Genomic DNA, 14147 nt, shown 5'->3' on the forward strand with positions numbered 1-14147 from the left:
TAATGTATGCCTCTTTATTAGCAACAAGTAATTTTCCCTATGCCATTAGCATTAACACTAAGCACTAAGGAAATGGAAACATCACACATTCAGTGATTCACTGTATTTCTCTAATTACAGACTGTAGTTCTGTATCTGTTTCTTGCTTTATTATTATTATTATTATTATTATTATTATTATTATTATCATTCATTCACCTGTTTTTTAATGGTCAGAACCCCACAGGAGAAACCATCACATATCAGCTATTATTATTTAGATGGTGGGTCATTCATTCATAGCACTAAAGTTACTCTGATTGGCATGGTGGTGGTGGTGTATGAGGTGTGTGTTAGTGTTGGTGTTCTGCTGGTATGAGTGGATCAGACACAGCAGTGCTGCTGGAGGTTTTAAACACAGCAGTGTCACTGCTAGACTGAGAATCCACCAACAGTGTCTTATGGGAGGTAACCTGTGATGATACAACCTATACATCGCTAAAGAGATTCTCCAAAAGTACAACTCCCATTTTTTATTTTAGCATATTTTTTCAAAGTTGCACTAAAGCGTTTTGCTCAAGTCTCTGTGTATCTGCAGTGCCTGCTGTCATACATACATATGATAGCCTTGCCAGTCAGAGAAAGAGAGAGAGAGAGATAGAGAGAGAAATTTTATGAGTGGGCAGACTGGAGTGTGTGTGTGTGTATTTATGTTCACCCCTTGGAGAGCGAGTCAAGGCATGAAAGAGAGAGTAAGGGAGGTGAACTCAAGTTGACGTAAATATTATTCCTATGAGACCAACGAGAGCAAACCTAGAGCTATTTTAATCCTGAGAGTGAAGTCCGTAGGCTTTCCTGTGGGAAGTTTGTGCTTTCTTTGTCTTGCAAAGCTGGCAAGACTGCAGTGTTCAGTGAAAGTTTTTTTCCTTGATGTATCAGTGGCATTGTTCCAGTGAGATTTAACCACAGTAAAACTGCAGTAGATCCCTCACTGTCTTATCTTAGTTAACTAAAATATCTGAGGGACTTTATGCAACACACTTTCATACTTTGCTTGAAAAAGGGCACTGTTAGCAGTCCATAGCATAGCAGTATCACAAAGCCCAGACAAAGTTTTACTGTATAATCTGAAACTCAGTCCAATGTTAAGCTAAGTTAAAGACATTGCCATGTGGGTCAGCCAGACCCCTTCCTATACCAGTTTTCTCCAGTTTCTAAGAATCTTTAAAAAGTGTACAAAACAGTTCTCATCACAAACTAGTTTTATTTGCAATTTCACTAATTAAAGAAAAAGGGAAGACTTAGGAAGGAAGACTCAGTTTATTTCCATTGCTATTTACCAGCTGTAAGTTGGTCTTGACAGAAAATAAACCAATGGCTTGTATAACTTGAGCTGACGCCGTTTCAGTTAAACATTTTGTTAGTTGTACAATCTTTCAAAATCTCAAAAAAGGTTAAAGGCTTTGAGTTTGAGTTTACCAAAACTGACAATTATTTACCAGTGTTTTATGGTGAATTCAGTAAAAATATGTCGCAGGTTAGCATTATTAGCAATTCCACTTAAGAATGACTCATTATACTGTATTTTTAACGTCCAAACAGCATGGAAACTTGTCCACAAATAGAAGTTACTTTGCGGAGAGAGTGCACATTTACTGTGTGAATGAATGATTTATTGTGACACCAATAGAAAGAAGTGATAATAAACTCTATAATACTATAAATAATCTTGGATTCTAAACTTGGGGTTACTTAGGCTGGAACTTGATAATTCAGATATCAGGAATCGGATGGAACACAACATAACTCTAGCTCCTTTTGAATTGTTGAGTTGCAGAAATATATAAGCATTTACTCAGATTGTAGATTGTAGAATGCTGACATATAAAGTGTGCCAGTTCATCCAGTTTGTTTCAGTAAAATTTAATAGATTATTAGACACACAGTAACATAAACTGACGTGAGGCCTGGGCTATAGAGGGAAGAGTGTAAAGCCCTCGACACTGAGCTGTAGAGCAGTGGAACTGTGTGTCCCGCAGTTCTGGCAGGAAGTGTCGGGTAGGTGATGACAGTTTCCCAGTGCTGCACTCCGGTAGTTCTCCATACCTCCACACTCACGGCTCTCGAATGTCTGGCATGTATTAAACTGAATGGTCAAAAATCTTTCTCATTTAATGATTTTCTATATGATTATTTTTTCTGCATTATAGATTAAAATGAACTGTGTAAATGATAAAGGAACATACATGCACATTTTATACTTTACATTCTTTAGTAGCAGTCTTTCCCTTCTTTGGCATTCACTCAGCATATTTTTCCAATCATAGTCCCTTCATGTGCAAAGCTGTCATCTCTCTCTCTCTTTCTCTCTCTCTCTGTCTGTATCTCTTTTTCTGAATCATATTCTCTTTGTATGTCTCTCTTAGCTCTCTTTCTCTTATTCACTGTTTCTCTATGTATGTCTGTCTCTCCTATTCTCTGTATCTCTCTCTTTTCCATTCTATGCATATTTCTCTCTCTCTCTTTCTCTCTCTCTCTACTTCTTTCTCATATTCTCTGTGTGTCTCTCTGTTTATGTCTCTGTATCTCCTTTTTCCCATTCTATGCATATTTCTTTCTCTCTCCCTCTCTGTTTTTTTCTCTTAGTCTCTGTATATGTCTCTCTCTGTCTTCCTCTCTCTCTCTCTCTCTCTCTCTCATTCTCTGTATATGTCTCTCTCCTATCCTTTGCCTATGTCTTTCTCACACTCATTTTCTGTTTGTCTTTCTCTTTCATTCACTTTATCTTGCACTCTCTCATTCAGTTTGTGTTTCTCTCTCTCTCTCATTTTCTGTATCCCTCTCCCTCTCTCTCCTGTTCTCTGTGTATGTCTCTCTCTCTCTCTCTCTCTCTCTGTTTGGGCCTGCAATAGAGTTATTCCTGCAATTTAAACAGTATGATGGGGGAATTGACTTTGTTGAGTATCTACTAATCACTGAACACACTGTTTGGAATTCTGTGAGTTTTTTTTGCATCAACGGTGTGCATAATGTGTCCCCTCCCTTCCTCTCTCTCCCTCGCTCACTCGCTCGCTGGGTCTATACTCAACTGCAGACTCCGCTTCTCCAGACAAATGCAAAAGGAACCCCAAACATCACTCTGACCATGTTACTCAAGTAAGTCTCACTATTTTTTTATTGTTTAATTAAATGTTGTATGTTTAGATTTACAGAGCTGTTGCGATTAATTGCGTAAAATCAATAGTTCTGTTGAGTCATTTGTGAACATTGTGCATTATGAAGGTGCTTACTTTTTTTTATGGACATAAAAACTAAATCTTATTGGTTTAACCAATTCTTTGCATTTTTGTAGAGTTTTGATGACTTGTTTTGCATTTTCAAATTCAGTATGTTCTTGTGAATCTGTAATAGGCCATATCAACTGTACATTGTACTTGTAATGTTATAAATTGATTTGTTTTCTCTTTTCTATCATTAAAAAAAATAATAAATCACTAACATTTTAGCAAACAGTCAGAAACTCTTGGCCACAGTAATATAATCTGTAGGGGTGGCTCTACCAGACTGCTTTTCCCCGCTATGCTAATCTAAAGTGTGTGTGCGTGTGTGTGCTGCAGTGCTGTGGATCAGAGGTGCAGGATCTCTCAAATGCGGCTGAGTTGTGTTGTGAAGGACGGCTGTATCGCAACCAGTTGGAAGCATCCTCATGTGTTGGGAAAATCGCCTTCTCTCCCAAGAAAGACACCGTCTGTCAGCAAGAAGTTCATCAGCCAGCAGGCCAGCAGTGCTGCGGAGAGAAGACGTTGGACCCCAAAACAGAAATCTGTTGCAATGGACACAGGTAGAGGCTGTTTTTGATTGTCTGATGTCATGATTTTACTTTTTAATTATTGTTAATTTATTTGCGGCTATACCTGTTTGGTTTGAAATCAACGATTAGCAGACTTTGGGTCATATGGCTTTTTATGAGCCCATGTTCCATTATTTTATGATGATAGAGAATGCAAAGTTTTTTTAGCTACAGTAAATACACATTTTAGTGGCCAAAATTGCCATCTCTGCTACGCTAGTGGTGGTGGTAAATTACCCAATAATAACAGAATGATGAACATAGGTTTTAAAAGGATAAGCCTGTATGATGTGGTTCTATTATTGTAAGTTCCTATGTATACTTACAGTATCTCTGATACAGTATCTCTTAAATGTCTGTTTGCTTTTCTAAAACTAATAGTTTAGCTCAATAGTTTAGCTTAACATTTTATTCCTGTACACACACTGACATTCCTATATTAATATCAGATTCCATGACTTTTCCCATGTCAGATAAAAGCTAAAAAACTGCACTGACCTGTGGGATATGTAAGTGAGTCTTATGCATTGAATATGAATGTGATTTCTGAGTCGCTTGCCCGTAGCCAGATGCCATTGGTCACCAATATTACCACTCACTGTGCTGTCTACTGTAGGTGGTATTGACAATGCAACTTTAGAAATAGAACGGCTCATTCATCTTGCACCAACTAAAAAGCCTCTGCAGCATTAAGAAATTCAAATAAATCTTAGTTCATGCACTGAATTCAGCTGGCGTGAAACTGCTGGTGTGAAACTGTGGCTCTGCATTCAGATAATATTGCTTACTCGGGCGGAGAAGGAAGGTAGTCAATAGCGGTCACATTCAATAGCGACTGTGTACTTGGTTAGATTGGCTTGAATTGTTCTGGTTTGTGTTTGTTTAGTCTTGCTTGGCTTGGTCTGGTATGGTCTGGTTTGGTTGGGTTGAGTCTGGCTTGATTTGATCTTTTATGATCTGGTTTGGTTGGGTATAGTCTGGCTTGGCTTGATTAGATTTGGTGTACATGAGTCATGGGGTGATTAGTAGGGTCGGGATGAGGTCAGATCATACTCTTACATAAATGCAACTGCTCTTGGGTTATTTTGGGGCAGAACTGATACCACTTCTTCTTATGGGTGTTGGTTTGGTTGTTCTGGTCTTCATCAGAGCGTGATTAATGTAGTGGCAAATGAATCAGTCTGATTTATCTGGACTTAACAGTACAGTACAGTAACAGTAACATGTTTAGTTTATTTTATTGCTAGCTTGTTTTGCTCATTAACATATATATTTTTAATTTATTTAATTTATTTCTTCCCAAATTACAAGGCCAATTACCCAACCCATTTATTAGGACTTCCCCTATCATTAGTGATGCCCCAACACCAGGAGTGTGAAAACTAACACATGCCTCCTCCAACACATTTGAAGTCAGCCACCGTCTCTTTTCGAACGGCTGCTGATGCAGCATTACCGAGTAGCATCACAGCGCGCTCAGAGAAAAAGGGAGCGACTCGGTTCCGATACATCAGCTCACAGGCGCCCTGTGCTAATTGACCTTTGGAGTGATGTGAGGAGAGAGCGCCATCTACCCACCCAGAGAGAGTAAGGCAAATTGTGCTCTCCAAGGGCAAGCTACATGATGGCAAGCCACATGAACGGGATTTGAACCAGCAATTTCCAAAACATAGTGGCAGGGCCTTATTTCGATGGACCACTCAGAGCCCAATAACGTATAAATATATAAGGGACTAGATGACCATGTCTAACAGCAAGCAAGTTTGTGCAAATGGTCTGTGTGTGTGTGTGTGTTTGCAATAGTGTCTGGCCGGACGCGTCAGTATTCATTGGAGACAGCACTCTTATGTAATTGGGAGATCAGTCTGGCTGCAGATCAGACAGGCCAGCTTAGTGTTTTTCCCTCCGGTCTTTAGTTAAAGGCCAGTTCTTGACTTTTTTTTGGCTCAGCTCTGGCTTGTTTTTAACTGTATGGCTGGATGTGTGTGGCTGAATCACAGCTCCTGACAGACAATGTTACAAATGCAGGAGGTGAACTGTGTGAAGTCTTAGTTTCAGTCAATGTGGGCATGAAATAACAATCCCTTCTCCCTGCTTTTAGCTTTGATCATGGTGGTCTGGGAGTAAGCCTGCATTCTACAACTTGCATTAAATGTAAAACATGCAATTATTTGGAGAAATTGCCTCATAACAGCTCGTTTATTTTAAAGAGACACATCAAACAGAAGTTTGTATTATATTACGTTATAACTATTATCTATTCACTAACAAGAGTTTCAGATCAAGTGTAATGGGTGTGTATCTGAAATTTAAGATGGTGAGAATTGTTTACCTACCTACTTTGCGTTGTGTTCTGTGATGCGATTAGGAAGGACTCGGACCAAGGCCACAGTTGGTTTGGATTCTTTAATTCAGCTGGGTTTATCTCTATTAAAAAGAGAGATAAACTCATAAAGTTCTGCAGTGAACATACACGCTGCTCTCTCTCATATACACGCAGGTTATCAGCCTCCTCATCTCAGTTAGCTATACACAGACTCAGGTATTATACATATTCTAAATTATATAGGCACCTTGCATATGTACAATGAGTTAGCACTTTTTATATGAAAATACAATGAAAAGAGATGTGAATTGTTAATTAAATGATCTAAAACCAGCTATTTTTTAAAATAAATGAGCAAAAACACAACAACTCAACAAATATATGCTTTAAACCAGGGGTGTCCAAACTACGGCCCGCGGGCCATTTGCGGCCCGTTTCCTTTTTTGGAGCGGCCCGCGAGGTATTTTAGAAATAGAATGAATGCTGGCTCGTTGTTAAGCAGGTTTTTATAATGTGAGATTCAAAGTTTGAACGCTAGGTGTCAGAAACAGGCCAAAGAGTCTAAAAGCAGAGAAGGTGCGCATTTCCAGTGCAGAAAAACGGGGTAAAAGAATCTAAAAGCAGAGAGGGTGCGCAATTCTAGCGCGGAAAAACGGGCCAAAGAGTCTAAAAGCGGAGAGAGTGCACATTTCTAGCGCAGAAAAACGGGCCAAAGAATCTAAAAGCGGATAGAGTGCCCATTTCTAGTGCAGAAAAACGTGCCAAAGAGTCTAAAAGCGGAGAGAGTGCACATTTCTAGCGCAGAAAAACGGGCCAAAGAATCTAAAAGCGGATAGAGTGCCCATTTCTAGTGCAGAAAAACGTGCCAAAGAGTCTAAAAGCGGAGAGAGTGCACATTTCTAGCGCAGAAAATCGGACCAAAGAGTCTAAAAGTGGAGAGGGTGCGCAATTATAGCACAGAAAAACGGGCCAAAGAGTCTAAAAGCAGAGAGAGTGCGCATTTCTAGCGCAGAAAATCGGACCAAAGAGTCTAAAAGTGGAGAGGATGCGCAATTCTAGCACAGAAAAACGAGCCAGAGTTTAAAAGCGGAGAGGGTGCGCAGTTCTAGCGCAGAAAATTGGGCCAAAGAGTCTAAAAGTTGACTTAAGTAAGAAGTTCAATATTAAGAGACATCATGAAATTAAACATACATTTGAAAAATCTTAGTTTACACAAAACTGTCAAAGATAAAGATAGTAAGTCAAGTAAAACGGTGTGTAAATGAAATAATCAGGAAAAAAGTATTATTTAAAGTGGTATATTTCATTATGTGTTTTATTACAGAGTGTGTGGCCAGTGACTTCAAATATATTTCTCCTTCTGGCCGCCAACAAAAAAGTTTGGACACCCCTGCTTTAAACAGTGAATAAAAGTGACTCTTGGGAATAACATACCTGTATAAACAGATAAATAAACTCATAAAGCTCTGCAGTGAACATACATGCTTCTCTCTCTCTCATATACACACAAGCTAATAGCCTCCTCATCTCAGTTAGCTATACACAGACTCAGGTATTCTACATTTTCTAAATTATATAGGCAATCTTGCATGTGTACAATGAGTTAGCACTTTTTATATAAAAATGAAATACAAAGAGATATGAATTGTTAATAAAATGACCTAAAACCAGCTATTTTTTTTATTAAATTAGCAAAAAACACAACAAATCAACAAATATATGCTTTTAACAGTGGAATAACGTACCTGTATAAACAGATAAATAAACTCATAAAGCTCTACAGTGATCATACTCAGCCTCCTGTTAGCAGAAATGCACATGGGGGGTGTTTAGCCACAGAGCATGTGTGTCAGAAAAACTCGACATAAAAGATGTTTTTTAAAGTTCACTTTAAAGCTACTGCATATTTACACGTTCACAAGCCTGCTTCTAGCCTTTAACACTACTTACTACCCATGTAATGCTGTTTCACACAGAAAAATATGTGTTTTAAGCACAGCTATCAGAACTACGTACCTCCTCTCAGTTAGTTATACACAGACTGAGGTCAGTACAGCGATGGCGCCAAGCAGAGCTGCGTCTCTTAAAGGGACAGTACACAATAAACCAACTCTCTAAAATAAAAGATCCCTGAGTACTAATATGAAATAAATTGAACACAAAAACAGATATTTACACAAAAATCAATATTTGGTGGAATTTTAACAGAAAAACAAGTATGTATTTTTTAAAACTTGTTACACAAGAAAAGATACAAGCTATAGTACTTGAAGTAGCAGCTCCTAATTCAAAAACATGGAGACACATACATGAGTACACATATTAAAACACATATTAAAACATTTTAAGCACTGAATGACACCAGCCCATTATTTGTTCCATCTGAAATCGAGGGTATTAAAAAGAGTTTATATTGTTTTTGTTGGAGTAACTTGTCTCTACTGTCCAGAGAAGACTTTCTACTAGATTTTAGGGAGGGCATTGAGGATTTGATTTCATTCAGCAAGAGGTGTGCCATTATTGAGGTCAGGATGTTGGAAGATCACCACTCCACCCCATCCCCAAAGCCCTCTTCTCTGGAACTGCTACTTTGTAATTCTAAAAATTACAGTCTGTTTTCTGCGTACATGATTTTTATCCCCCTTTCACCCTGTTCTTCAATGCACTGTAAGCCCGGATAAGGTGAACTGGAAACCAGTTGCCTTAAAACATTAAGTAATAGGTAATGAAAACTTAAGTTAGCATAACTTAAAATATCAAGTGATTACAATTAAAGGGGAAGTTGATTTAACTTTTTTATTTTTGCTATACTGTAAGACCAGGTAAGTTGAGTTTACTTAACTTTTTAAGGCAGCCGGTTTGCTCAGATTTTTTAAGTAATAGGGAATGAAAACTTGAGTTAGCATAAATTAAAACATCAAGTTATTACAACTAAAGGGGAACTTGATTTATTTCTAAAGGAGCCCAGGGGGAATCACTACACACTGATGGAGTGTTATTCAGAAACTGTTGGACACACCCAGTATGCAAATAGATTGTGACAGAAGCCAATGGAGAAGAAGCTGCAGATGGCAACAGACTAAACTCGGTTATTATAAGTTGGTTCAACTCAAAGATCTCAGTTTGAATGTATAATATGTGCCTAACTAACTCAAAATAGTTGAGTAATGTTTAGAAATATCCAATTTGATGTAAAACAGACTTAAATCAGGACCAGGACCACACAGCAGAGAGAGAATCACCACAGAGCAGCTATTACTATTATTATTATTTGGATGGTGGGTCATTCATTCTCAGCACTGCAGTGACACCAATTAGCATTGTGGTGGTATTGTATGTATGTAGTGCTGCTGGAGTTTTTTTAACACGTTAGTGTCACTCCAGGACTATACCACCAACAGCGTCCTGTGGGCAACGTCCTGTAATCACTGATGAAGGACATAAGGATGACCAAAACAAACAGCAACAGATTTAGAGCTTCTGTCTCTGACTTTACTTTATCTACAAGGAGAATACTGTAGGTAGGAGTGTCTAATAGTTGAGTGGAGGTACTGTGTTGGTGCTGTGAGGTCCTGGTCATTGAAGAAAGAAAGGGTTAAAAGAGGATAATAAATAATAAAGGATGCAGAGAAACAGATAACAGATACAGGACTACAGTCTGTAATCATATAACTAAATAGAAAAACAAATTTCCGTTCACATAATCAGTATCAGATGTTTGACCCGGGTGTCCAGACATTGGAATGCCACTGTGTTCTGCTGGTATTCGTCGTCTGTCAGTTTTGAGATTCCTCTCTGTCTGTGTTTGTACATGTTTATAAAGGGAGGCATTGTGTGAAAAAGAGAAGCTAAAGCAAAAACACAAAGCTGATGCTGTACATCTCACTGGCTTGTTTATGGCATAAATAGAACAGAAGTTTGTTCTGTGTAGACAAGGCAGTTATCTGCACTTATCGGTGTCTAAAATGCATTCTAGCTGCAAGCATAAGGGTGTATCTGGGTGTGTTGTTTTTGGGGAATCTTACAGCAACACTCATATTTTCCAGCTATGGATCGTGTTCCTGGACTACGTGAGAGAAATCAGGAGTCTAATGTTTGGAATGTCTTCTGGTAATAGTCTGTCTGTAGAAGCCGAAGCACGAGACGGGGCAGCGTGTAGCTCGTGGCTCGACATGCTGTGTTCCAGCAGCGTGAAGCAGACACAGTGTAGACACTGAAATATGCTGCAGCTGCAGGGTGGGTTCAGGGAATGTCTGGGAATGAGCTTCTATCAAAAGGCTAAAGACTAAAGACTTTGTTGAGAAGCTGGAAGAGTCTCTCAGCATGGTCCTCGCTCTCTCATCCTGGCTGTCTCTCATCCTGGCCAAGTCTCGTTTGATCTCGCGATATTAAAAAAGATGTCAAATTAAAAGCCAAGTAATACAAGTTAACAGTTAGGGCTTTTTACATAGTTTAATAAAATAAAAAAAATTATAAGAAAAGTTCTGTAACACTGTTCTTACACTGTTGTCACTTTTAGGGCACCTAAACATGGTTGTATGCTTTAACCATTTCAGACCCTGTATCCATTGTAAAAGACATCATGTATTTTCTTTTTTCTAAAGACATAATGTATTTTCTTTTTTCTTTAATATTCTGTTGCACATAACAGAAACTGAAACCTGGGGCCCTATCTTACATCCTTCGCAAGGGGTGCCAAGATGCTTATTGCTATCTTACACCCCATCAACAGTCTATTTTTATGCATTTCAAATGCGTTGTTTAAATAGTGACGCGGTTTACAGATATATATATATATATATATATATATATATATATATATATATATATATATATATATATATACTCCGTCGCTATTTTGTGTGGGGCTATATGCCCCCACTATATGCCCCCATTTGTTACACATACAAACAAGGTAACGCAGCAGTGCACAAACCCAACTTTATCATCAACAATAAACAGTATACAGTATATAAAATAAAATAACATTGCTGTTCCTGTAATTGACCTGCTTGTTCACCTTCACAGGCTAAGAAGCGCAGAAGGACTGCACCGTTAAAATAGCAATCCGCCAAAGTCAGAGCGCACCTGGTTCTTAGAGGGAATGGCAGGTGACACAAAACACACCCATGATTAATTGGAAGAAATAGCATATGCCTTTTGTGCCTTAAGGACCACAAATTAGGGAGCTTATTAATGTATTGTTCTTTGTTCAATAAAGCCTGAAATAGACAGTTGAAAATGATTTATTTACCTTATTTATTTTACTTTCTTTTGTGTGTCTTGTATTTGTACTTTATTAGTATATAATTGGTTAGTTATAGTTGTTATAATGCACAATTAGCACTTTGTTACCACCCTCTTAAGCAATTAATTCATCAAATTATGAAATGTTCCTCAATTCCTCAAAAGTGTAATTGGCAGCACTTTGATCTAGGAGAGTTTAGTAGTTTTTGGTTGCTGTATTAGAGTTTATAGAGTTAAATGGAGTTCAGTAAGTCATGTTGTAAAGTTCTAAGGTACACTACTAATTAGAGACTAAAACACACAAAAGTGTCAGTGCTAAGGTCTGAATAAGGTTAGTGAATAAATCATATACACATGTCTAATTCAGGCTTTATTGAGAAAAGAACAAGATTATTAATAAGCCCCTAAACATTTACAAAGAACCTTGAGCCCAAACAGTCTCTCTTTGTTGCACTGGACACCCTGCCCCCGTGTCTGTATTATACTTGGCACATGGTCTGAGGACTTGGATATGGATAAATGACTTAATATAAAAAATGACAAATGGCCTAATTGCAGGATGTGCCATGTCTGAACAGGATGAAGCAGACAGTGTGTAGACAGTGAGCTATGTGGCAGCTGAGGGGTGGGATTGAATAATGTCTGGAAGTGAACGTCTATGACCTTGTTTTGAGCAAAGGCAGATAAGTGCACTTATCTGAGGTGGCTGAGATGTTTTGCTGTCTACAGTGTAACTACTGTACACCACTGTGATTTCTATCTGCCCATCTGAAGAGGGTTTTATACATTACACACTCGTTTACCATCAGATTACTCTATCTGTCTCTCTGATTACTTATCTACTTACAATACCTACACAATTATAGCAATGCTCCAAATCTGAGGAACCAAATATGGGTGCATTACGAGAAGAAAGAAAAGTGACAAACGATTGGCTTTGCAAAGAATGGAAGGATAAGTAGTGTAGCAGGGTATCATTTTTTAGAAAGGCTCAAACAGGCTAAAACGCCCCTAAAAGTAAGAGTAAAAGATGTGTTTTTGTTTTTTTTTTTTGTTTTTTTTTTTAACTGAAGTTTACCTCTGATAAGCTACAAAAAGGCTAAAATCTTAGAAAGAACATAACAAAACAAATTTTTGGGTTAATAAAACAACAGCCTTCCTTTACCCTGAGAATAAAACGGTTTACTTTCTCTCTACGCTGCCAGGCGCTAAGTGCACACACACACACACACACATTAAAAGTTCTCAGTGCCTTGTTTTAAACGTCAGGGCTCTCAGAATTCTACCAGTGAAGTTTGAAGCTACTTTGAGTTTTTTTCTTTGTATGGGAAAACGCTATGCCCCTATCACTAGCATTATAAGTCTGTTGAGAGCATTGGCTAAGAGTGCAGTATTTTAAAATGCAGGGAGAGAATAGAGGTGGGCTATTTGATAAAAGATTTTGTGGTCGTTATCATGTTTCACAACAACCCAATTCTATTTCACACTATTTTCAGTTCTCCTTTAAACAAACCTGCAAAAATCACTTCATAGATCCTCAATGGTCTGTTCACTTAGAATGATTTAACAGACCCAAAACATAGTTAACCAAAACAGTAAGGGGATGTAATGGAAAATTCTTTACTTAACATTGTACTTAATTGGTACTTAAGGTGGATTCTGTAACTGGGCACTGGGAATAGACTTGGGCATAGACAGAACGTGTCGCTGGTCCACCAGCCTCGCCAAGCTAGCAGTGAACACTGCTTTAACCACTTTTTTTCTGTTCTGTGTTTTTTATTCTCAGACACAAAACGGCTGGACATGAAGACATGGTCTGCTGTGGCTCTTGCGCTTATTCCGCTAGTAGCGGTACTCACAAGTGCTGCTCTGGTCACCTCCATGACCTGACAGGCCTGAACAAAGAGGAGGTCGGATGCTGCGGCACTCTACTGCTGACCAATAAGAAGAAGCAGCACTGCTGCCACTCAGTAGATGAAACTCTGATCTACGATGCCAAGCCCGGACATTCCTGCTGTGGGCACCTGTATTACAGCCATTCCCTGTGGAGCTGCTGCGCCGGACGACTGATTCCCGAGCCAACTAACCCATTGAAAGGAGAAGCACAAGGTATGTGGCAATGCTAGAGTTACATTCTTTAAATAGACGAGTGGTTTTTAACCTGTGGGCTGCAGAGACAATGCTAGGGGGCACTAGCCAAAAACATTCATAGCACTTTTCCACCAAAAGATCTCTGGTTCTTGAACTAGTTCTGTTCGGACTTCAGTGAACCAGCCCGCGTTTCCACCATTTTTAGTAGAACCGTCAAAACGTCACATCAGTAAACATACGCCACTATTGGCTGATGTGGACGGAGTCGGAGAGCCAGGGTTGAACTGGTCCGCTGTTTTGGCAGAATTCAGCGCCCCAGTCATCTGGTTAGGTGACCTACTGCCCAGCACATCATAAAACACCGCTACACTCCCCCGCCCAGCTACACTTCATTTTTAAGCTTTTTCAGCTTGTTTATGACTGGCTCTTTACTGCAAACATATCCCTCCTCTAGTTAAATGTAGAGTTTCTCCTTCCCAGTGCTCCCTTCAAGTTTATCTTGAATCTCCAGAGAACACCAAATCCAGAGTAAATACTGTGTTTCCTCAGCAAACCATCGGGCATTCTCAGACACGCCCACAGATGTTGTGATGGTTCGCGCTGAGGTACCTAGTATTATTTGGTTCCCACTGCGAATGAGCGTTCTTGGTTCTT

General features: G+C 38.9%; 1 protein-coding gene and 1 long non-coding RNA gene across 6 annotated transcripts in view; one reads left to right on the top strand and one right to left on the bottom strand.

Moving 5' to 3' along the window:
- Window positions 1-8227, bottom strand: LOC125804565 (uncharacterized). Of its 3 annotated transcripts, none has more exons than XR_007440676.1 (3): window positions 8172-8227; window positions 6166-6256; window positions 1-3802 (listed from the first exon to the last, which is right to left on the bottom strand). It is a non-coding gene; the product is annotated as an uncharacterized LOC125804565 (long non-coding RNA). The 3 variants fall into 3 exon arrangements; XR_007440677.1 differs by lacking the exon at window positions 8172-8227 and adding an exon at window positions 7901-8160; XR_007440675.1 differs by lacking the exon at window positions 8172-8227 and adding an exon at window positions 7590-7843.
- The window catches only part of si:ch211-195m9.3 (galaxin), a 46516-nt gene that overhangs the window by 22913 nt on the left and 9456 nt on the right, over window positions 1-14147 (top strand). For all 3 annotated transcript variants that reach the window (XM_049483479.1, XM_049483480.1, XM_049483478.1), the window contains exons 9-11: window positions 3074-3135; window positions 3597-3820; window positions 13189-13511. In XM_049483479.1, the coding sequence (XP_049339436.1) occupies window positions 3074-3135; window positions 3597-3820; window positions 13189-13511 (609 nt within the window). The remainder of the gene's footprint in view (window positions 1-3073; window positions 3136-3596; window positions 3821-13188; window positions 13512-14147) is intronic.

This window comes from Astyanax mexicanus, chromosome 9, assembly GCF_023375975.1.
Source record: "Astyanax mexicanus isolate ESR-SI-001 chromosome 9, AstMex3_surface, whole genome shotgun sequence".
Taxonomy (NCBI): Eukaryota; Metazoa; Chordata; class Actinopteri; order Characiformes; family Acestrorhamphidae; genus Astyanax; species Astyanax mexicanus.